Genomic DNA, 25,280 nt, shown 5'->3' with positions numbered 1-25,280 from the left:
GGCTCCAGCAGTGGAGGGGAGGGGCCTCGGGCAGAAGGGGCATGGCTGGGGCCTAGCCCCCACAAACAGGTGGTTCATGCGCCGCCCATGGGTCCCTGTCATGGATCTGGACTCCATTATGCTAAGGGCTGTACAAATACAGAACATAAAGTTGGCCCCTACTTCAAAAAGTTTACAAGCTAAGTAATCCCAGGAGTATAAAGAGAAGCAGGTGGTAAGATAAATATTTGGAAGCTACTCAGGAGATATTTTTTAATGGATCACCCAGTTTTCAAACTTCAAAGCAAATAAAATATTCAGGGTATTTTATGTAATATTCACCATATTTGCATCAAATTCACTGGCTGATACTCACTTATTTCTGGCTTTTTTTGTTGTTGTTGGTTTTTTTGCCCAGCACCAACTAAAATGAAGATGAGACCTTTCTCTGTCTCCAAGAGCTCAGTAGGGAGCTCCTCCCTTCTTGGTTACACCATAATCTTCATTTCTCTTCTTGTTCACAAGTTGGACTCAGGTAAGAATTCCTACTTTTCAACATACTTTCTGGTGCCTCCTGTAAATGAAATATTAATTCCATGGGGAAAAAAATAAAATTTCCAAGTTGTTTTTCTTTTGAAGGGTTTCAAATGGACCAATTTTCTGGAAGAATGTTCATGACATTTTAAATAAAAATGTGACTGAATTTTTTTAATCAAAAATGTTATTCAGATTTTTCATGAACTGAAAACACAGGCACAAACAGGTTCAGATTCCTTCTGACAGCGCTTGCATGTCCTTCCGCTTCTCTCTTGGTCTCACATTACAGCAGGATCGTAGCCTTAAAGGGGTAGACAGTGACAGAGGTTCTCCATTCTTGTGGGACACCCTTTCTTCTCTCCTTCTCTACCTTAATGGGGTCAGGCTGGTTGCAGCTGCGGAGCCCCTGGAAGCTTAGGAAGTTGGGGGGAAGGTAAGGGGAACAGGAATAAGTGAAGAGGAACAGGCACTTCATGTAAAAAAAATGTTATCAGAATTTTGGAAAATCCAACCCAAAAAAACAGTTACAAATTTTAAGAAAGAATCCAGTGTTTTTTACACATTATTCAAGCAGGTCTACTCCCAGGCATCTTGTGCTAGTGGCAGGTGGGAGTGGCCGAAGAGGTGTGAGCGGGGGGGGGGGGGGGCGGGGGAAGGGGTGAAGAGATGTGAGCGGTGGCCAGGGGGCTGTGGGATGGGACAAAGAGGGGTGAGTGGGAGGGCGGGGGGGCCAGGGGAGAGGGTGAAGAGGTGTGTGAGGGGCTGGCAGGCGGGGGGGGCTGAGGGTGAAGAGGGTCTGAGGCGTGGGTGCCTTGGAGTGGGGGCAGGCTGGGGGGGGGAGGCTGAGGGAAGAGGCTGAGGGGGGGGCGGGCCTCGGGGCAGGGCCACAGTCCGGGCACCCCCAACCTCCCCAAATAGAGGAGTCACACACCACCCATGGCCTCACACTGTGCTTCCATGTTGCATCTGCCTGCCTTTCTTTCTGCTTCTCTCTGTGTGCCATGTCTCCTGCTTTTCTAACACACCCACCCAACCCCTGACCCACCTCTCTGGTCCAACAGTACTCAGCAAAGCCATCCACCTACATATTTGTAATTTGTATATGGGCTTGCATTTTCCTCTGCCCAATGGGAAGCTGCTATGAGGGAGCCTAACTGTTTCCCATGGCCATCCAAATGCAGCCACACCCACTTAGCCTAACCTACAACAATAATTATTCAGCCCAGCTTCTAATACATACAAGGCGGAAGGAAGGGGAAGAGAGTTGAAATCAGACGTATAATGGAAGCCCATTATAGGACATTGAAGGGCCCTGACTTTCAAGAGGTGCCAATTAAAACATCTAAAAACTGAAGCACCAATAAATTCACTTTACACCATTTGGCCAAAATCTTGGCCATTAGTGTATAAATGTTATTTCAGGGAAGGGAGTTTTTTAAATGAAAATTATCTATTAGGGTTATTCACAAAGACACTGTTTGCACATGCAAATATTAGCTTTTTAATGTATATAGATTTGGACCTTCAATATTGTGGACCTAAGATCTTAGGTGTAGAACTTTGCGTTAGAGGCTATTTTAGAAAATGTGGGTCTTAAAATTATACCGGAAAATAGTCTGGCCGAATATTGCACACAGATAATAATACTGCTTAGCTCTTTTCATCTGCATATCTCAAAATCCATACAGAAGAAGGTCATTCTTACAAATGAAGAAACTGAGGCACAGAGAGGGGAAGTGTATTGCCTGAGTTGCCACAAAAGCTAGTGACAGAAAGAGGGCTAGAACCCTGCATGCCAGTCTATGGCTAGTATCCCATTCAGTGGGCCATGCTACCTACCAACTATGCAACGCTCATTCAAGTCACTGAGGGTTGTATGTGTGTGCATCTGAAGGCAAAATTTTATCTGCAATATTTTTCATCCATTTTTGTAATAAATTCCCATTTTAATTCTCCATTTGAATACTTTTCCATCAGATGCTAGCATTTCTCCTAAAAGCTAACAGGGAAGTGTATTAAAATTCACATATGAAGTCAGGATCCATGAACAACCACAATGCACTGAAAAGCTGTAAGGGATATATTTTGTATATATTGTGCCTGACCAGGAAATTAAAATCCTATTCTCAGTTCTTCTCGAATTCAATTGCTTTTGTGTCCTGTTCCATTTAACAGCACACTTCTCAGTGATTGGACCCGATCACCCTGTCACCGCTTCTGTAGGTGATGAAGTCATATTAGCCTGTCGTCTGTCACCCAGCATGAGTGCTGAGAACATGGAGGTGCGATGGTACCGGGCTCAGTTTTCTTCAGTTGTGCACCTGTACCGTGAAGGGAAGGATCAGTATACTGAGCAGATGTTAGAATATCGGCAAAGGACAGAGTTTCTGAAAGACGGCCTGGCTGATGGAAGAGTTGCCTTGAGGATAGGCAATATCAGACTCTCTGATTCAGGGCTGTACACGTGTTTCTTTCGATCAGAGTTCTCATATCAAGAAGCTGCATTGGAACTACGGGTATCAGGTCAGTAAACCTGATTTTCTACATTGCCTTCCCTAGGTTGAGAGGACAGCATTGTATCTCCTTTCATAAGCTCTGACTTTTGGTTTTGCTGGTGGGTGCCCCACACCAGCTCTGTCCCCTCCCCGAGACCCTACCCCCACTCTGCCCCCCAGGGCCCCGCTCCACCCCTCCCCTGAAATCCCCTCTCCTGAGCGCCTCCTGGCTGCAGCTCACTCCTTTCTGCCCCCTCCTGCCTTAAGGGCAGTGAGTGGGGAAGGGGGCAGAGAGGAGCAAGTGGCTCAACAGCTAATTGGTGGCACAGCCACTGAACAGCTGATTGGCAGCCAGCCCTAGGGCTGCCACAGCAGCTGCCCCGGGCAGGTCCATGGGTGCTGAGAACCCCCTATTTTTTCTCCATGGGTGCTTGAGCCCCTGAGCACCCACGGAGTCAGTACCTCTCCTTTAAATGGCAATTCCAACACTTTTCTTTCTGATATCAGTTGTCATTTGCCAGCAGTGCTAAGTGTCTGAGATCTGAGGAGACACTTGAAAGTTTTGGTCTATTGGTTTGTGCACTGCAGTTATATTTCTAAGCACTGATTGCCAATCAAGATGTGTGGAAAAGCTGTTTTTTCTTCCCTCCCTTCCATATTTGTGGTTTTTGAGGAAAATATTGTATATTCATTTAAGGTGATACAAAATATCTGAAACCTATCATTGCATTCAGCTTTTTAAATCGCCTGCACCACTCTGTCTGGTGAAAACTACTTTCAGCTAACATCACAGGAGAAAGATTTATACACATTCTTGGTGATTTTCTTTGAAATTATGGGGCTCGGTTGTCACCAGCCCTAACTCGACCATGCAGGGGAATGGCAGAGAGTAAGTGTGGCCACATTAAGTTTTCAGGTATCCCAGCTTTAGCATGTGTGGGAGTGCAGGGACCAGATGCTCACCCACCAGACCAAATGCATGAAGAGTAGGCAAAGAAAAGTGAGTCATAAGCACAGCCATGTCTACTCCCTCTACCCCCATGTGCCCATCAACACAGCTGGCTAGGTACCCAGTGGGAGTACGCTGCACCATGAAAAGGGAATGTTTTTCTCCTCTCAGTGCTACCTGGGATGTCTCTAAAATGCACAGTCTAGTCCTATGGGATTATATAGATGATAATCCAGTGGTTTTGTAACATATGGTAATACACAGAAACATGCTAGACTAGAATCAGCGTTTCTCAAATGCGGCCATCAGGGGCTTTTCTTGCGGCCTCCTGGGCTGTGATTGGGGTGTGGGGGGGGAAGAGGGGGAAGAGGGGGAGAGCAGCCCCTTCCCCACCCGCTCTCTGGTGCTCCTGGATGCACAGCCTTGGTGTTGGGGCTTCCAGCAGGGGTTGGTCCCTGCCCTCCCCCCGCCCTGGAGACACCTGGGCACAATGCTGGAGGAGCAGGCAGCTGATGAGTTCCCTACCTTCCTGGGGCGGTGGGGCTCAGACTTTGGGCTTCAGCCTGGGGGTGTCGGGATGGCAGGCTCTGGCTGCGTGGCATCGGGCTCCAGCCCCAGGCTCTGGCCATGTGGCATCGGGTTCTGTCCCTTAGCCGCAGGGCTTCTGGCTCCGGCCCCCTGTGGCCTCTTGCTGCCACCCATCCACCCCCATCACCCCTGGCCCCTGCTGCCTCCCCCAGCCCCCCCATCCAGGGCTTAATTTGTCGCCAGACTTGCCGGGACTGAGTAAGTCTGCAGTGAAAAGTAATACCTGTGTGTTTGTTAATATCACCTTTCACAGCAGACTTACTAGCTAGCAATAAATAAATTACAATGATTTGGACGTGTCTATGTGCATATTTCTTTGTTTTTCCTAAACCTAATTAAGTATTTTAGGGGAAAAGTGTGAGTGCGGCCACCAGCGAGAGTTGGTGGCTGCACTCTGAGGCCACGAAATAATTTGTCTTGAGAACCCCTGGACTAGATTCTGTCCTGCTTTACTCCCCTCCTTGGATCTTGGGTCTGAGTATTGGAGAGCTCTTCCCCCGGTCTCCAGAGGGAGCCAGAGGGTGAAGAGGGGGGTAGAGAGAGAAAGGAGGAGAATGGGTAGATCCTTTGCTCTCCTCCCTCCCCACGCCCCTGTGTTTGGCCAGAACAGCTGGCCAGGTGTGAAGACGGCAGTAAGATACACCCTTCCATGGGATGCAGCAACTTACTTCTCCCATAAGAATGGCCATACAGATTCAGACCAATGCTTCATATAGTCCAGTAGCCTGTCTTCCGACAGTGGCTGGTGTCAGATGCTTCAGAGGGAATGAACAGAACAGGGCAATTACTGAGTGATCCATCCTCCGCAATCCAGTCCCAGCTTCTGCCAGCAAGAGGCTTAGAAACACCCAGAGCATGAGGTTGCGTCTCTGACCATCTTGGCTAACAGCCATTGATGGCCCTATCTTCCATGAAATTATCTAATTCTTTTCTGAACCCAGTTATACTTTTGGCCTTCACAGCATCCGCTGGCAATAAATTCCACAGGTTGACTGTGCGTTGTGGGAAGCAGTGCTTCTTTTGTTTATTTTAAACCTGCTGCCTATTAATTTCATTGGGTGACCCCTGGTTTTTGTGTTGTGTGAAAGAGTAAATTTCACTTCCCTATTCACTTTCTCCACTCCAGTCATGATTTTATAGACCTCTATTATAGCCACCCTTAGGCATTGCTTTTTTAAGCTGAATAGTCCCAGTCTTTTTAAACTCTCCTCATATGGAAGCTGTTCCATACCCCTAATCATTTTTTATGCCCTTCTCTGAACCTTTTCCAATCTTAATACATCTTTTTTGAGATGGGGTGACCAGACACAGTATTCAAGATGAGGGCATATCATGAATTTATATTAGGGCTGTTGATTAATTGCCGTTAACTCATGTGATTAACTCAAAAAATTAATTGCGATTAAAAAAATTAATCACAGTTTTAATGCACTGTTAGACAATAGAATACCAATTCAAATGTATTAAATATTTGTGGATGTTTTTCTACATTTTTAAATATATTGATTTCAGTTACAACACAGAATACAAAGTGCACAGTGCTCACTTTATATTGTTATTTTTTATTACAAATATTTGCACTGTAAAAATAAAAGAAATAGTATTTTTCATTTCACCTCATACAAGTACTGTGGTGCAGTCTGTGTCGTGAAATTGCAACTTACAAATGTAGATTTTTTGTTACATAACTGCACTCAAAAACAAAACAATGTTAAACTTTAGAGTCTACAAGTCCACTCAGTCCTACTTCTTGTTCAGCCAATCACTAAGAAAAACAAGTTTGTTTACATTTATGGGAGATAATGCTGCCTGCTTCTTATTTACAATGTCACCTGAAAGTGAGAACAGGCATTTGCATGGCACTGTTGTACCCAGCATTGCAAGGTATTTATGTGCCAGGTATGCTAAACATTCGTATATCCCTTCATGCTTCGGCAACCATTCCAGAGGACATGCTTCCATGCTGATGACACTCATTAAAAAAATCATGCATTAATGAAATTTGTGAAAGAACTCCTTGGGGGAGAATTGTATGTCTCCTGCTTTGTGTTACCCACATTCTGCCATATATTTCGTATTATAGCAGTCTCAAATGATTACCCAGCACATGTTGTTCGATTTAAGAACACTTTCAGTGCAGATTTGACAAAATGCAAAGAAGGTACCAATGTGAGATTTCTAAAGATAGCCACAGCACTTGACCCAAGGTTTAAGAATCTGAAGTGCCTTCCAAAATCTGAGAGGGACGAGGTGTGGGACATACAGAAACTACAGAATTAAAACCACCAAAAAAGAAAATCAACCTGCTGGTTGCATCTGATTCAGATAATGAAAATGAACATGTGCACTGCTTTGGATTGTTATCAAGCAGAACCTGTCATTAGTATGGATGCATGTCCCCTAGAATGGTGTTTGAAGCATGAAGGGACATATGAATCTTTAGCGCACCTGGCATGTAAATATCTTGCGACGCCGGCTTCAACAGTGCCATGAGAATGCCTGTTCTCACATTCAGGTGACATTGTAAAGATGAAGCAGGCAGCATTATTTCCCATAAATGTAAACAAACTTGTTTGTCTGAGCGATTGGCTAAACAAGAAGTAGGACTGAGTGGACTTCTAAGCTCTAAAGTTTTACATGGTTTATTTTTGAGTGCAGTTATTTTTTGTACATAATTCTATATATGTAAGTTCAACTTTCATGATAAGGAGATTACAGTACAATACTCTTATTAGGTTACTTGAAAAATACTATTTCTTTTGTTTCTTTTTTACAGTGCAAATATTTGTAATAAAAAATAAATATAAAGTAAGCACTTTGTATTCTGTGTTGTAACTGAAATCAATATATTTGCAAATGTAGAAAATATCCAAAATATTTAAATAAATGGTATTCTATTATTGTTTAACAGCGTGATTAATCATTATTAATTTTTTTAATCACTCGACAGCCCTAATTTATATAGTGGCATTATGATATTTTTTGTCTTATTATCTGTACTTTTCCTAATGGTTCCTACCATTCTGTTAGCTGTTATGACTGCTGCTGCACATTGAGCAGATGTTTTAAGAGAACTCTCCACAATGACTCCAAGATCTCTTTCTTGAGTGGCAACAGCTAATTTAGACCCCCTCATTTTGTATGTATAGTTGAGATTATGTTTTCCAGTGTGCATTACTTTGCATTTATCAACCCTGAATTTCACCTGCCATTTTGTTGCCCAGTCACCCAATTTTGTGAAATCTCTTTGTAACTCTTCACAGTCAGCTTTAGTCTTAACTGTATTAAGTAATTTTGTATTATCTACAAACTTTGCCACCTCACCATTTACCCCTTTTCCCAGATCATTTATGAATATGTTGAATAGTACTGGTCCCAGTACAGATCCTTAGGGAACTCCACTATTTACCTCTCTCTACTGTGAAAACGGACTATTTATTCCTACCCTTTCTTTCCTATCTTTTAACCAGTTACTGATGCATGAGAAGACCTTCCCTTTTAGCCCATGATTGCCTACATTGCTTAAGAGCCTTTGGTAAGCGGCCTTGTCAAAGGCTTTCTGAATGTCCATGTACATTATATCCACTGGAACACCCTTGTCCGCATTTGTTGATCCCCTCAAAGAATTCTAATAGATTGGTGAGGCATGATTTCTGTTTACAAAAGACGTGTTGATTCTTCTGCAACATAGCATGTTCATCTATCTGTCTGATAATTCTGCTCTTTACTATAGTTTCAACCAATTTGCCTTGTACTGAAGTTAGGCTATTGGCCTGTAATTGCCAGGATCGCCTCTGCAGGCTTATTTAAAAATAGGTGTCACATTAGCTATCCTCCAGTCATCTGGTACAGAGGCTCATTTAAGCGATAGGTTACATGCCACAGTTTGTAGTTCTGCAATTTCACATTTGAGCTCCTTCAGAACTCTTGGGTGAATCCCATCTGGTCCTAGTGACTTATTATGGTTTAATTTATCAATTTGTTCCAAAAATTTCTCTATTGATACCTCAATCTTGGACAGTTCCACAGATTTGTCACCTAAAAAGAATGACTCTGGTGTGGGAATCTACCACACATCCTCTGCAGTGAAGATCAACGCAAACAATTTATTTAGCTTCTCCGCAATGGCCTTGTCTTCCTTGAGTACTCCTTTAGCACCTTAATCATCCAGTGGCCCCATTGATTATTTGGACGAGTTCCTGCTTTTGATGTAGTTAAAAAAATGCTGCTCATTTTTGTGTCTTTTGGTAGGTGCTCTTCATATTCTTTTTTTGGCCTACTTAATTATGCTTTTACACTTGACTTGCCAGAGTTTACATTCCTATTTTCCTCAGTAGGATTTAACTTCCAATTTTTAAAGAATGACTTTTTGTCTCTAACTGCCTCTTTTACTCTGTTGTTTAGCCATGGTAGCATTTTTTTTTTTTTTTTGGTCCTCTTACTGTTTGTGTGTGTGTGTTTTAATTTGGGATCTACATATAGTTTGGGCCTCTATTATGGCGTTTTTAGAAAGTTTCCTTGCAGGCATTTCATTCTTGTGACTGTTCCTTTTAATTTTTGTTTAACTAGCCTCCTCATTTTTGTGTAGTTCCCCTTTTTGAATTTAAATGCTACTGTGGTGGGCTTCTTTGGTATTTTACCCTCTACAAGGATGTTAAATTTATTTACATTATGGTTGCTATTACCGACAGTTCAGTTATATTCACCTCTTGGACCAGATCCTGTGTGCCACTTAGGATTAAATCAAGAATTATCTCTCCCCTTGTGTATTCCAGGATTGGCCTCTCCAAGAAGCAGTCACTCATCTATCTAGAAATTTTATCTCTGCATGCCATCCTGAGGAGACATGTTCTCAGTCAACGTGTGGATAGTTGAAATCCTGTTATTATTGGGGTTTCTCTTTTTGTAGCCTTTCACTTCCCTCCCCACACAAAAGAGTAGTAAAGGGGTAATTGTGTCTCCAGAGTCATAATTCCTTTCGAGGTTGCTCCTTGAATTGATAAATGTGTCATCCCTTACTCAAGGCTGAGCCTAAAGGATCAGTGTAGCCCTCAATGCTCTGTTGACGAATATGTTAAATTTTTAACCCAGAATATACAATTAATGCAGATTTACTTCATTCTCCAGTTTCAGGTATTAATCCCCTGATCTCTATTGAGGGTTACCAGGACGGAGGTATCCGAATGGTGTGTCGATCAGGTGGATGGTTTCCAGAGCCTCAGTCACTGTGGAAGGACCTCAAAGGACAGCCTCTCCCATCATTGCCTGCAAAATACTTCCGTGATGAAAATGGCCTGTTTCAGACTGAATCTGTCCTTATTGTAATAAAAACTTCCAACCAGAATCTGACCTGCACAATCAGAAACAACATCCTGAACGAAGAAGAGGTATCAAGCGTTTATATAGCAGGTCAGTTCATACGTCCGTTTATATGAAGTCTGGTTTGATAAACTGTTTGTCCTACATCAGTGATTTTCAATCTGTTGTAGATGGACCCCTGGGGTTCGGCAGACTGTGTCTAAGATTTCCAAAGGGGGTCTGCACCTCCATTCGAAAGATTGAAATCCACTGGCCTACATGCATTTCAGGACTAGTCTCCATGTGTAAATAAAGTCAGTTACACTGAGAATATACTCTGACTTCATGTCACTGGTTTTCCTCTGCTGGAAACTGAGGTGCAAGGCCGAGATATTTGCTACCACTCAACAGAGGGTTGACACTGGGGTTAGAAATGGGATGCTGGTATTGGAAAAAAGAAAGACAATAATAAGGTTAATAATAAATAATACTAATTCATAATAAATTAATAATATGCATTTATTTTTCAGATTCTTTTTTCCCAAAGGTCTCCCACGTGACTGTGATTCGCCTGTCACTAAACCTGTTGGTTTTGGGGTTTTTCATTCCTTTGACTATTTACTATATATGGAAGCAACACAAAGAAAAAGGTAATACATGAAATAAAGGGGACAGTATAGACAGAGCAGTCCTGTCCATAGGATGGACCGGGGAAACCGCTCCAGGCCCCATGCTTTGGGGGGCCCCGTGCATCGGGACGCGGAGTCCAGGGCAGCCTGGGGGGCTAATGGGGGGGGTGCTGGCAGAAGCGAGCAACCTGGCCCCAGCCTGCTCCGCTCTGCCCCGCCCCGCCGGCTCCTGGCGTCGCTCGGGGAGGGGGCAGAAGCCAGAAGGAGGTGGGTTAGGGGCTTGAGAGAAGAGTGGAAGGGCGGGGAGGGGCAGAGCAGAGGCAGGAAGAGGTGGGGCGGGGGCGTGGCAGGGGTGGGAAAAGGGCAGGTGCTTGGGGGAAGAGGTGGAGTGGGGGCGGTGCCTGGGCCGGAGTTGGGGGTGTTGTCCCAGGCCCCGCACCCCTATAGGGATGGCCCTGAGTACAGATATAATCAGAGAGATATTTTTAAAATGAGAGAGGGTGGTATATAGAAGGATTAATAGAGGATTTCAATTCAATGTTCAACTTTCCTTGGGATTCTCTTGTGCTTCCTATGCACAGCCACATGTTGACTGTGGACAATAGTTACACCGTGTAATGATCTAATTGCAGACAAGTTATTTGGAAACTCTGTCCCTTTGTAAACCAAACATGGAGGAGAGACAGAGCCTTCAGATACTTAAAATCTTCCCTCTGGAAGAGTAATCTTGACACTCCGGTTGGCCAAACTTACTGACCCTCTGAGCCACATATGATAATCTTCAGAAGTTCAAGGGCTGGGTGCATAGGCCCCGACTCCATGGGTGCTCCAGGGCTGGAGCACCCACAGAAAAAAATTAGTGGGTGCTTAGTGTGACAGGTTGGATCACAGAAACCCCCTTGGGAGCTGCCCCCCAATGTGCCAAGACAACTTCTATCCCTGTTTTCCCTGCCAGCTCAGGACTCCAGCACCCTGTCTTGCTGAGCCAGACACTCCCGTCTGCTCCAACACAGACCCAGGGTCTCAATTATGTGCCCCAAAGCTGCAGGTTTACCTGAAAACAGCTCACAGAAGTGTGCTTGTCTTTAACACTCAGATGCCCAACTCCCAATGGGGTCTAAACCCAAATAAATCCATTTTACCCTGTATAAAGCTTATACAGGTGTGAGGGTTTAACCCCCGCATCACAGGGCGGCACGGCCCAGTGGCCGGAGTCCGGGGAACTAGCCCTCGTCACAGGGCAGTAGGACCTTGTTACTGACTCAGCGGGGGGGTCCTACCGAAACACACTGAGGCTTACCGGGGCCGAGATACCAGTCCGTCACACCCCCCGGGTCGCTTCCTACCAGCTCAGCCATTGGGGTCTCCCCGGGTCCCCTGATTCTCCACGAGTCTTGGGGTCCGTTGCCTCCTCCGGTTCCTCCCACAGTGGAGCTTCGCACCGGCCTGGAGAGGCCTCGGTTCCTGGTAGCTTCAGGAGTGCGGGCTGGTCCTCTACCGGAGCTCTCCCTATAGGTGCTTCTCCTGCGGCTGCCAGCCCAGACTGAGCTGAGTTCCCTCTTTTTATACTCCCTGAGCATTTGGAGCATGCCCAGTACGAGTGGGGCGGGACTTCCGCCGACAGAGCTACTTGTCTGGCGCTGCCGGGGCTAGTGCGGGGCGGGGCTGCCCCGTCACAACAGGATAAACTCATAAATTGTTCGCCCTCTATAACACTGATAGAGAGATATGCACAGTTTGCTCCCCCAGGTATTAATACATACTCTGAGTTAACTAATAAGTAAAAAGTGATTTTATTAAATACAGAAAGTAGGATTTAAGTGGTTCCAAGTAGTAACAGACAGAACAAAGTAAGTCACCAAGCAAAATAAAATAAAATGTGCAAATCTATGTCTAATCAAACACTGAATACAGATAATCTCACCCTCAGAGATGCTTCAATAAGGTTTTTCCTCAGACTGGACACCTTCCAGGCCTGGGCACAATTCTTTCCCCTGGTACAGCTCTTGTTCCAGCTCAGGTGGTAGCTAGGGGATTCTTCATGATGGCTCCTCTCTCCCTTTGTTCGGTTCCACCCCTTTATATATCTTTTGCATAAGGCGGGAACACTTTGTCCCTCTGGGTTTCCACCCCCCCTCACTGGAAAAGCACCAAGTTAAAGATGGATTCCAGTTCATGTGACATGATTACATGTCACTGTAAGACCCCAAGCCTTCATTTCTCCCAGCCTGACTCACAGGAAGGACTGCTTGCAAACAGAGGCCCAGTCAATTGTCCTGGTTGATGGGAGCCATTAAGATTCCAAACCACCATTAATGGCCCACACTTTGCATAATTACAATAGGCCCTCAGAGTTATATTTCATATTTCTAGTCCCATATACAAGAGTGGTACATTTATAAAAAAATAGGATGATCACACTCAGTAGATTATAAGCTTTGTAATGATACCTTACAAGAGACCTTTTGCATGAAGCATATTTCAGTTACATTATATTCACTTATTATTAAATTTTTATAAAACCATATAGACTGCACAACGTCACAGCACCCACTGGCAGCCAACTCCCCCCTCGTCTCCAGCACCTCCCGTCCACCAGCGGCCCTGCTGATCAACTCTTTCCCCTCCCTCCCAGTGCCTCCCACCTGCTGCGATCAGCTGTTCTGCAGTGTACAGGAGGCGCTGGGGGTGGGAGGGGAGGAGCGGGGAAGGGGTGCGCTCAGGGGAGGGGGCGGAACTGGGCAGGAAGATGCAGGGCAGGGTGGGGGCTTGAAAGAAGATGTGGGGTGGGGGCGGGGCCCGGGGCAGAGTGGGGGCAGGGGTGGGGGTTTGGAGGAAGGGGTCGGGTGGGAGGCCTGGGGTGGAATGGGGGGTTGAGCACCCCTGGGGCCCGGAAGAAGCCGGTGCCTGTGGCTGGGTGTGCCTGTCAAGACTTGGGACTTCAGCCCTGTGGGGTGCACCTGCCGGGGCTCCAACCCTGTGGTGGGGTTTGGGGCTTCTGCCCTGTAGGAGGTGCTTCAGCCCCAAACCCCAGCAACACCTACCATGGGGCAGAAGCCCCAAGGCCCCCCTCACTGTTGTGCAGAAGCCCCTAGCCCCACCACTCTGCCACAAGGCAGAAACCCCGAGCTCCCCTCCCAGTCTGGTAGGCAGAGAAGGGGTGGGGGTGGGGAGGCTCCACGAGTGACACATTAACTGTAAAAGAGCCGCATGCGGCTTGTGAACCACGGTTTGGCCACCCCTGCCGTATGTGAATGAGAACTCCTACAAATACAAAATACAATACAATCAAGAAAAGTTAAAATACAATACACTGAAGAAATGTTATTCAATTCTCTGAGTCAGAAGAAGACGTTAGAAAAAATCATTTCAGCTTAAAAATTTCATTATGAAATGGCAATAGTACAAAAATCATTTTTATACTATTAGAATATCTTCTTTTTTTGGCATAGTAATGAGAAATGCAAGATACAGGCAAAAGATATAATTCGGCTTCTTTTATCTAGAGTGAATTGCACCTGGTGAAACAAAGCTGAATGCTGTTTCTTGGTATGGAAAACAATCCAAATGTACCTCTACTTACTGTGAGATTAAGAAAACCAAAAACAATTTTAACTTTTTTTTTATTTCTGATTAATTGTAAATTACCTTCCACATCATGTACACCTGTTTCTGTTTGTTTTTCAATTATCTCTGTTTCTATCACAATTATAGCAAAATTACAATAAATATCAGTTGAAATGTCACCATAAATGTGAAAGGATGACATCTAGCATATCTGATTTTTTCCTTACAATAGCTTCTCTGCACTCTAAATTGAAAGTCTTTGAAGGTAAGTTTATGGGTTGTATGGAGCAAGTGAACTATCTGATCTAAATAGTCCATGAAATAAGGTAAGTCAAGAAAACGTTTATTATCATGTATGCGTAGTCCCTCCCCTGAGGTGTGGCTTAAGCCTCTTCCCTTTTTTCTCTATCTGGTGCTTGCTGTCACCAATATTGAGAGTTTACATATACACAGGCATTGGCTCTGACTTTAATTTTTCCCCAGGGGTGCGAAACCCCTGTTCTACCCCAACGCCCCACCCCCACTCTTCCTCTTCCCCCAAGGCCCTGCCCTCGCTCCGTCTCTTCCTGCCTCTTCCCTGCCCCCTCCATCAAGGCCCCGCCCTCGCTCTGCCTCTTCCTGCCCCAGCTCTGCTCCCTCCGCCGAGGTTCCGCCCTCGCAACATCTCTTCCTGCCTCCTCCCCTCCCCCTCTGTCGAGGCCCCACCCTCGCTCTGCCTCTTCCTGCCCCCACCCCAACCTAGGCCCCTGCTGCTCTCCCCCCTCCCCCATGGCTCCAGGGCTGGAGCACTCATGGAGTCAGCACCTATGTACACAGGGGTTCTATCCCTTGAGAAAATTAGTACAATTACTGCTAGCTGGCAAGGAATGTAAAGCCTAGTACACAGGGGACAACAACGTAAACAAAACAAACTTAGCAATGTAATAACACACCCAAAATAAGAGCATAATGGAGGGGGGGACATTATTGGGAACAGGAAAAATAGGATGTGGGGAAGTAATGGGTTAAGTTTAACTAATACTTAATAAACATTGATAAACAAACCTTTTCCTTGCCTCTGAGCACTCACAAAGTCCTCCAAACCCCAGCTCCCACCCTGGCACCTTCCCAACACTGCAGGCTAAGGTTGTGTGTCCCAAGATGGAGTGTTGCAGGGCTGTAGTGACGTTCAGAGACACAGAGACCCCCTTGGGACTGTCACCTGACGTGCTGGAATCACCTCCTAGTCCGTTTTCCCTGCCAAAGCTTGAGACTCCAGAACCCTACCTTGTTGAGCCAGACATGCTAGCCTGCTGCAACATAGATCCAGGTCTGGTCCAAGCCCCCAAAGCTGCAGACTTTAACCAAAAACTGCTCAGCAGATCACCTATCTACAGCACCCAGACACCCAGTTCCAATGGGATCCAAACCCCAAATAAATCTGTTTTACTCTGTATAAAGCTTATACAGGGTAAACTCATAAATTGTCTGCCCTGTATAACACTGATAGATATGCACAGCTGTTTACTCCCCCAGGTATTAATCACTCTGGGTTAATTAATGAACAAAAGTGATTTTATTAAGTATAAAAAGTAGGATTTAAGTGGTTTCAAGTAATAACAGACAGAACAAAGTAAGTCACCAAGCAAAATAAAGCAAAAACACGCAAGTCTAAGCCTAATACATTAAGAAACTGATTACAAGTAAAATCTCACCCTCCGAGATCTTCCAATAAGCTTCTTTCACAGACTAGACTCCTTCCTAGTCTGGGCTCAATCCTTTCCCTGGTACAGTCCTTGTTAGTTCTAGCAGACATCTTAGGTGGAAACTAGGGGTTTTCTCATGACTGGCAGCCCTCTTTCTTCTGTTCCACCCCCTTTTATAGCTTTGGCACCAGGCAGGAATCTTTTGTCTCTCTGGGTCCCCATCCCTCCTTCTAAATGGAAAAGTACCAGATTTAAGAAGGATTTCAGTATCGTGACATGGTCACATGTCCTGTGAGACCTCATTCTTCATTACCCATGGGCTGCCCACACGTACACAGAAAGGCTTGCAAGTAAATAAACCCATTCACAACCAATTGTCCTAGTCAATGGGAGCCATCAAGATTCTAAGCCACCATTAATGGCCCACACTTTGCATAATTACAATAGGACCTCAGAGTTATACATCATATTTCTAGCTTCAGATACAAGAATGATACATACATACAAATAGGACGAATATATTCAGTAGGTTATAACCTTTGTTATGATACCAAACAAGAGACCTTTTGCATGAAGCATATTCCAGTTACATCATAGTCACACTCATAAGCATATTTTATAAAGCATATGGAGTGCAACGCATATGGAGTGCAACTGGCCTCAACATGGGTTTCAGTCCCTAATGTCTACCCTCCTGACTCCAAGAATGCTGGGAAGCATGGTCAGAGGGACGTGGTAGCCATTACAGTTGTAGTCCTTTCGGTAAAGCCCCCTAGAAGCTCAGTCTGCATCCCCAGGAGCTGACAAACTACAAGCTGGGGTTTATCTGAACGATCAGATAGAAGAGACTTTACCAAGGATAGAGTAAGGAGGGTCCTCACACTCTGTTTGGAAAGAATGGCACATAGGCCACAGATTTATTGACTATATCAATGCTAATAAATGCAGTGAAATCAAAGAATAGTTCTTACAGCAAGGAGTTGGCCATGGGAGATTTTTTTAATCATAGGCTGCTTCTTGCTCCAGCTGATAAGCAGCAAATTCCACAGTCATAAGAACGGCCAGACTGGGTCAGACCAAAGTCCATTTAGCCCAGTATCCTGTCTTCTGACAGTGGCCAATGCCAGGTGGCTCAGAGGGAATGAAGAGAACAGGTAACCACCGTGTGATCCATCCCCTGTTGCCCATTCCCAGCTTCTGCTCTGATTCTTCAGAAACTTACTTGGCCACACAGCCTACCATAGTTTGATCTGCAGGCTACGATCATAGAACAGAAAACACTCCTAGGGAGGCCAAGAGTAGCACCGACTAGTTTCATCAATCTCTGCTGTGGGGTTTCACTGTCCTAATACACCACAAATACCAAACTAGGAGACAAAGACCACCACTCTCCCTCTGCGGCCCTCTATTTAATTGCCAATTGATTGTCATATTTTCACTAAAAGAACATCCTCTGAACAGTAAAAGTTGAAGGCTTCAATAAATAGTATAACAAAACCTACTGTGACAGACCCAGACCGGTGGGGTACAGGAGTCTGGTAGAGGGCAAATATACTGGTCACTGGATGAGTAGTTTTCTGTTCCCTGAGTGACCAGAGCAGGGGCTGCACTAGAGTAATCAGGAACCTGCTAGAACCAGTTAAGGCAGGCAGGCTAATTAGGACACCTGGAGCCAATTAAGAAGAAACTGCTAGAATCAATTAAGGCAGGCTAATCAGGGCACCTGGGCTTTAAAAAGGAGCTCACTTCAGTTTGTGAGGCGAGTGTGAGGAGCTGGGAGCAAGAGGCGCAAGGAGCTGAGAGTGAGAGGGAGAGGGTGTGCTGCTGGACGATTGAGGAGCACAAGCGTTATCAGACACCAGGAGGAAGGTCCTGTGGTGAGACTAAGGAAGGTGTTTGGAGGAGGCCATGGGGAAGTAGCCCAGGGAGTTGTAGCTGTCATGCAGCTGTTACAGGAGGCACTATAGACAGCTGCAGTCCACAGGGCCCTGGGCTGGAACCCGGAGTAGAGGGCGGGCCCGGGTTCCCCCCAGACCTCCCAATTGACCTGGACTGTGGGTTCTTCCAGAGGGGAAGGTCTCTGGGCTGTTCCCCAACCCACATGGTGAATCTCTGAGGCAAGAAAATCTGCCAATAAGCGCAGGACCCACCAAGATAGAGGAGGAACTTTGTCACACTACTTATGTAAAAAACAACCCCAAACTTGTGGGGTTGGTCCATGTCTGTGATGACATGGTGGGTGAGGTAATATCTTTTATTGAACCAACCCATCTTGTGAGATCAATGCTGCAAACAGCTATTAAAATGAGACTTTGTACAAGTGGTGTTTATGGTCGTGATTGTAGGGAAAAGATCAAAAAAGTATATTTTAGTATGTTTTTAATTTTCATAAATTGCAATTGGGCTTCCACAGAAAGATCAACTTGTGTCTGTCCTTTTTTCATAGGAACATAGGAAATAGGAATGGACATATTGGATTAGATGTGTGCCCATCTAGTTCAATATCCCGTCTTTAATAGGAGAAAGATTTTCAATCTTTCTGTCTCACATTGTCTTTTATAATTTTAGCATAATTATATGAAATAACAGTAGGAATATCACCAAAAATATGACAACATGAATCTCATATTTCATTCTCTTCTTCCTCTAGATAAACAACGATTTCAGGTGGAGAAAGAGAAAGGTAAGTTTCATTTACCTAAGTGTGTCTCTAAAATGTATCTCTGGTAGAAGAGGTGTTTTTAAGTAAACCAAAAGTGAATGTTTCCCTGATAGAGAGGAAATGTTACAGAGGAAAATTAGAGATATCAAACATTCTGATTGGAGCTGGTTAAATCTATCAAATAAGCACAATTTGCAAACCCTTTTCAAGATGTTATACTGTATTAGTCAAAATTTGAGTTTTTGATGAAAAACATCATTGTAAAATCAAAAGCTGAAAATTTTCAAACAGTTTTAAATCGGACTGTATTTTAGACTGCTGCTGCTCGATGTGCTTTTGGAAACTGCTTATTACACGTTTGCTAACACAGCTTTCTTTCCATAGCTGTACTCCTAAGGAAAGATAGGCTGTGACTTGAGTTTTCATTGAAGAGCCTTTTTGTTTGTAAGCCAGGACATCACTGGAGTGAATATGATATAAACTTTTATAACTTTAAAACTACCAGAGCAACTTTCCTCAAACTCAACTCAGGCTGAGAATTCTTGAAGGCACCAGGGCACCTAGAGGTTAAGCATTGCAACGAATCTGACCATTACCTGTGTCAGTGGTATCCCCCGTTTTCAGCATAGGAAATATCACTGGAACCAGTAATACCTGTAAAACCTGAATGCACTTTTTAAATGTATGCACTGTATCTCGGCAACTGGAAATCTTCGAGGGTGAAATTTACTTCTTTGGAGACGGGTCACCTCACATGCACTGCTTGAAGCCCACTTAAATCTTATTTTGATTTAAGCGATGCATAATATTGATGGCCCACTGCAAAAGGGTGAATGTATCTTTTAACCACTTATCAAGTAAATCAGATGTTAAGTAATGTAACTAATTAAAAATGGCAGGAGACACAGTGCTAGAGTATCTTTCTTTCCAGCATTATTCATTTCAGGTCTTGTTTTTTGTTTTTCAGAAAAATATCTTTCAGGATTTGGTAAGTTCCATTTTCCTCTATTATGAAAAAGCAGACATTCCACAGTTAAGACTGAATATTCCTGACCATTATGAGCATGGTTCTCTTCCCTTTTCTAATTTACCAAGTGAAAAGTATTTTAGCTTTATACTTAGGATGTGTAATCTTTGGGCAGAGGAAATACGAGTGTATTGAGGTTATTGAGAGAAGGCATTTTTGAGATATAGTACTCAGAAAAACAGGTAGTCACCATAGTTTGAAACCACCGTGTTCTTGTAAGGCTTGTAGCATTCAGATTTCTGATTTGGGTTTAACAATTTTTTTTTTCCTGGCCATAAAAGTAGTACCAAGTTGTATCATATTAAGACTGCATGTATTTGGACAAGTCTTCAGCTGTTTTTGTACCTTTGTTTCAGTGCTCAGAGAAGCCCGAAGATTTGCAGGTAACTGAAATTGACATGTTACCAATGTCAAAATACCTTTCTTTCAAAGACCTCTGCTCCCTTTTCTTCTCAAAATTAGCAGGATAAAATAGTATTGGCTCTTAAGAGAGATGTAAGAGGCGATAATATAAAAATGCAAGTTACTGTTTAGCCCTTTTAGACTTGAGCGGTCAGCCAAATTTGGGGTCGTGCAGGTTGTTTGTTAGGAGGAAAAATTGATGTTGGAGTCAGCTATTTCTTTGATGCAATCCTGTTTATTTACAAAGACTGTACAAAATCATGCATCTCTGAATAGAGGAAGAGTCAAACAAGAGGAAATAGTTTCTTTTTGCACAGTCCCAGGCCTCTTTCAGCTAACATTCAGTCCACAAAAGTTTTGCTCTAGGCTTTTTCCCTGGGCCAAACTCCCAGTGTCTATTCAGGATGTGTCCTTCACTTTCTGCTTCTTATCTGTGTCTGTTACTGCTTTGTTCTTCCTGCCTTTCTCTCACACATACACCTCTACTGAAACAATACCTACTGAAACCCTTCTGCCCACATATGCCTCACATGTGCCTTTCTCTTGGGCAATATCATTTGCTTGTGTTATTGGTGGAAAACGCTATTGTTTCAGCTACCTGGTTACATAGAGGAGCTCAATTACTTTTCCCATTGATACTGAATGAAAGGCAGTTGTTAGACCCAGCCTCTTTTATGGGGTTTAGCCCGACCCATAACATTATAAACAGGACAAACAGCTCAGAGGAACAGAAATATGAGTCAGCAATGTAGCACTGTTGCAAAAAAGAAAAAAATCATGCTGGGATGTATTAGCAGGCGTGTTGTAAGCAAGACACAAGAAGTCATTCTTCTGCTCTACTCCAGGCTGATTAGGCCTCAGTTGGAGTATTGTGTCCAGTTCTGGGCACCACATTTCAGGAAAGATGTGGAGAAATTGGAGAAAGTCCAGAGAAGAGCAACAAAAATTATTAAAGGTCTAGAAAACATGACCTGTGAGGGAAGATAGAAAAAATTGGGTTTGTTTAGTCTGGAGAAGAGGAGACTGAGGGGGGACATGATAACAGTTTTCAAGTACATAAAAGGTTGTTACAAGGAGGGAAGCAAATTGTTCTTGTTAACCTCTGGGGATAGGACAAGAAGCAATGGGCTTAAATTGCAGAAAGGGCAGTTTAGGTTGGACATTAGGAAAAGCTTCCTAACTGTCAGGGTGGTTAAACAGTGGAATAAATTGCCTAGGGAGGCTGTGGAATTTCCATCATTGGAGGTTTTTAAGAGCAGATTAGACAGACATATGCCAGGGATGGTCTAGATAATACTCTTCTTAGTCCTGCCATGAGTGCAGGGGACTGGATTAGGTGACCTATTGAGGTCCCTTCCAGTCCTACACATCTATGAAATCTGATGCAATGAGAGATCTGAGCTGTAGCGCCTAATTTATTCCATCTGAGTGGAGTGAGGCCTCAGAAGGGAACATGTACCTAAGTGCCTTGCTTCCATGTGGAGAATCATGCTTAAATCCATGACTTGTTAGACATAACTATTATCCACCCACATTCACCCGCAAAACACAAGCCAAGCTAAATTTGGATGGGAGATCTCCTGTATCTGAAGTGTCCTGCCTCTGTGGTTCAAATATTGTCCCACCTCAGAACAAGACCACCTTGAAAGAAATGTTTTCTTATTTGGCTATGAATGTTTAGCCACCTGTAACATGTAGTTTGGTACTCAAACTGTAGTTCATCTAGCCAGGATGGGCAGGATGGTGTCTCTATCCTCTGTTTGCCGGAAGATGGAAATGGGCGACAGGGGATGGATCACTTGATGATCACCTGTTCCGTTCATTCCATCTGGGGCACCTGGCATTGGCCACTGTCAGAACAGAGGATACTGGGCTAGATGGACATTTGGTCTGACCCAGTATAACCGTTCTTGTGTTCTTAGTGTCAGTGCAACTAAAACACCCATGATTTAGGTGCTTTGTTAAATGCTCCTCTGGGAGCTACTGCAAATATCTACAACCACCGTTCTCAACATCTTTGATGTAAATAACATACAAAATGAGACAACTCCATATTTATGTGGGATGGAGGTAAATCTGGGCTTTAAATGTTATCTATAGATTATTTTCTTCCCATCATAGCTGGAGATAACTTTTAGTCTGGTAAAGGGAGGGTGAGGGAAGAATAGGCTTTTCGAGGAGATGGATATTATATCCCGTTCTGGAGGTCCTGATATGGATAACTGAGAAGTTTGAGCAATGCTGCTGTGAGCTGAGGACAGAGAGATCTGATTGTGGGCATTCTATACAATTTCTTGGATTCTCTGAATTTCCTTTAGTGATGGTCACAGGGAGACAAGGCAGATGATTTCTGGCTTTTAGGGCTAGATTTTCAAGAGTTCATCACAATGGCTCTGGAGCTCTTTTGAAAATTTGGCCAGCTCATTCTAGCAGGTTTCTCATCCACACCTAGGACAGGAGGGTCATTATATCCTCCTATTCCCTCTTCCACTGAACACCAGGGATCACCTCTCTCATTACCTTCAACCCTTCCTACATGCACAGTATTAGCCATCCAAAAGAGGTAGGCCTGTCATCCCCAACTGAATGTACCCAAATACCCCTCTTTCTCCAACTACCAGTTCTACCACAATCCCCTGTAATAGAAACCTAAAGATAAAAAAAACCACAATGAGCAAATACCATTCCAAATGCTCACTCCATAAATGAGCAAATGCCAAACACTCCTATCTTCTCACCATGCCCCCACCAAATACCCCACCCGCAAATAACTCCCTCCCAGAAATAGCTAACGAAAATATGCCTGGTCATGTTTCCACTCCCTCGTCTTTAGGGGGTGGCTGGAGGAGATGGGGGGGAAAAGATAGTCCTTCCTGTAGGGGGTAAATGGATTTAAAGACCTCTTTCTCTAAATCCAGGACAACGAAACACTACTCAAGAACTTCTGGTTCACAGACACCTACTGTCAGCTTTCCCCAGGGGTGCTCCACCCCTGCTCAGCCCCGCCCCCACCCCGTCCCTTCCCCCAAGGCCCCACCCTCACTCTGTCTCTTCCCACCCGCTCCACCCCTGCCCTGAGGCTCCGCCCCACCCCTCTTCCCAGCCCCACTCCACCCCCTCTCCTGAGCATGCCCTGCCCTCGCTCCACCTCTTCCTGTCCCTGCTCCTCTTCCTCCCCCCAGTGCCTCCTGTACGCCGCCAAACAGCTGATTGGCAGTGGGCAGGAGGTTCTGGAGGGGATAGGGGAAGAGCTGATCGTTGGGGCTGATGGGTGCTGAGCACCCAATATTTTTTTCCCATGGGTGCTCCGGGGCTGGAGCACCCATAGAGTACGCACCTATGGGCTAGTGTAAGGAATCATGATGACATTCAAACCAATAACAATATGCTTACAAACCTGATAATTTAACTTGTAATTTTTCTACACAAAGACACTGAATCTCTACTATTTTTATGATAAAATGAACATGGGCTGAATAGAATGTGATGGCTTCCCAGATGTTATTAACTTAAAGGAATAACATATTTAAAATGACTAGTTGTGAATATGTAAGTATTATTAAATATGTTTTTGGATGATCTATACCGAAAGGAAAACTCTTTCCTCCTTCCAGTGGACGTGACTCTGGATCGAGAAACAGCACATTCTGAACTCTGGGTGTCAGAGGACCTCAACAGTGTGAAATGTGCAGACACAACGGGGGAACAACCTAAAGATCCGAACATTGTTGATTCTTATCGCTGTGTCCTGGGCTCTGAGAGATTTAACTCTGGGAGACATTATTGGGAAGTGGAGCTTAAGAACAAGACTATGTGGCACTTGGGGGTTTGTGCTGACTCAGAAAACAGGGAGAGGTACAAAAGTATAGCACCTGAAGGTGGATACTGGGCCATAAGGTTGTGGAATGGAGAATACAAAGCCCTGTCCACTCCTCGGACAACAATCACCTTGGAAATGAAACCCACGAGGGTTGGGATTTTTCTGGACTATGAGGCAGGAGAGCTCTCATTTTACAATTTGTCTGATGACTCCCATATCTACACTTTCAAATACAGCTTCTTCGGGACACTCCGGCCTTTCTTCAGTCCAGGTATACATGGATCTAAAGAGGATGCTCCCCTGACCATCTGCCCAGTTACAGACTGGTAATGAAGGACACATTGTCATTCACAACTACCATTACAATTTTCTAGCTATGTTAGATGCACACAGGAAAAAATTTTTGTAAAATGTCTGATGATGGGGAAACATCAAGTCGAGCTGGTTGAAAATTGAGAGACACAATGTTTTTTCTTCGGAAAACACCATGTCATCGCTATCTGAACTTTCCATGGGAGTGTGTCGATTTCAATAAAACTTAGTTTAGAAAAAAAATTAAACAAAGCATTTAATTAATGTTGAAATGCCCCTTTTGATACTTACAGAACAAAACATTTTGATTTTTTGTTTCAAAATGACCTTTGTTTAACATTTTATTGTATATAATATAATATAATAAAAGGAATAAAGGCAAAATTGAAACAATCTTTTATTTAAATAGATTTCTACTAATCTTGCCTGGTCCCAGTCAAGCCAGAGATTCTCCTTCTGGATCCGGGTTCTGCACATGGGACAGCACAAAGGGTCATAGTCCCCCTCTGTCCATGTGTCACAGTGCTGAGAGATGCAGCCCCGGCAGAAGTTGTGCCCACAGTCTAGGCTCACCGGGTCCATGAGATAGTTTCTGCAGATGGGACATTTGGTTTCCTCTTGGAGTCCCTGTTCAGAAGTCCCTGAAGCCATGGCTACTAGGAGCTGGGCTTCCGTTATCTCTGCCTTCTGCTCCGAATCAGAAGTGATTTTGCTGATAGCAGGTCAGGCAGGGACCTTCCATTATCAGCTGCTCTCCAGCACAGGAGCAGAAGATGCAGAAAAAGAAGGGGGTGAGAGAAGGAATAGAGGAAAGATCAGAAAATAAGGAAGTTCAACCTACATAGGATGAGGAGGAGAAGGAATGGGAGGAGAAGGGGGTAGAGAAATAAAAAGGGAGTGAAAAGAAAAGGCAAAGGGAGGATAAAGTGGGTGATGAATACAAAAAGAAACAAATTTAGGTTGCTCTTAATCTGAAACGAGAGTGTCTCAGACACATACAGATTTGCAGTGAAATAACTAACGGAGTGAATTAAGACCATATAGTTATGTCAGTGACAGTCGTGTGTGTCGATCTGGCCTGGCTGTGCTGTGCTAGATGCTGAACAGTCTAACAGTCCCATCCCAGGGACTGCCAGACTTACAATCACTTCCTGGGTAAATATCAGAGGCATCTTGTGACCTGGGAACAAGTTGTGTCCTACTTGCTGCTGGCTGATTCTGACTGGGGCCGATCGGTATCTTCTCCTGTCTTCACCCAGAATCTGAAGATTTCTTCAGGGTACAGAGTGACCCTTGAACCAAAGGGTGATTTTTTTTGTGATAAATTTTA

The 25,280-nt window shown here is 44.3% G+C and overlaps 1 protein-coding gene across 1 annotated transcript; it reads left to right on the top strand.

Moving 5' to 3' along the window:
- Positions 1–408: 408 nt before the first annotated feature.
- On the top strand, positions 409–23,968 carry LOC135887977 (butyrophilin subfamily 1 member A1-like). Its single transcript, XM_065415783.1, has 9 exons — positions 409–514; positions 2,692–3,039; positions 9,676–9,957; positions 10,377–10,496; positions 14,275–14,307; positions 18,378–18,410; positions 19,357–19,377; positions 19,773–19,799; positions 23,433–23,968. Exons 1-9 carry the CDS (start codon positions 409–411, stop codon positions 23,966–23,968), a joined length of 1,506 nt encoding a protein of 501 aa, XP_065271855.1.
- The last annotated feature ends 1,312 nt before the right edge of the window (positions 23,969–25,280 follow it).

Source organism: Emys orbicularis, chromosome 13 (assembly GCF_028017835.1).
Source record: "Emys orbicularis isolate rEmyOrb1 chromosome 13, rEmyOrb1.hap1, whole genome shotgun sequence".
In the NCBI taxonomy this organism is placed as follows: domain Eukaryota; kingdom Metazoa; phylum Chordata; order Testudines; family Emydidae; genus Emys; species Emys orbicularis.
This window is presented reverse-complemented; position numbering and strand designations above follow the sequence as displayed.

What these genes read in the sequence shown, in the direction of transcription:
- LOC135887977 (XM_065415783.1), top strand. Translation starts at nt 409, where the DNA reads ATGAAGATGAGACCTTTCTCTGTCTCCAAGAGCTCAGTAGGGAGCTCC. An exon ending in ATCAAGCGTTTATATAGCAG is followed by an intron (nt 9,958 to 10,376) that starts GTCAGTTCATAC and finishes TTTATTTTTCAG; the next exon opens with ATTCTTTTTTCCCAAAGGTC. An exon ending in AAAATATCTTTCAGGATTTG is followed by an intron (nt 19,378 to 19,772) that starts GTAAGTTCCATT and finishes CCTTTGTTTCAG; the next exon opens with TGCTCAGAGAAGCCCGAAGA.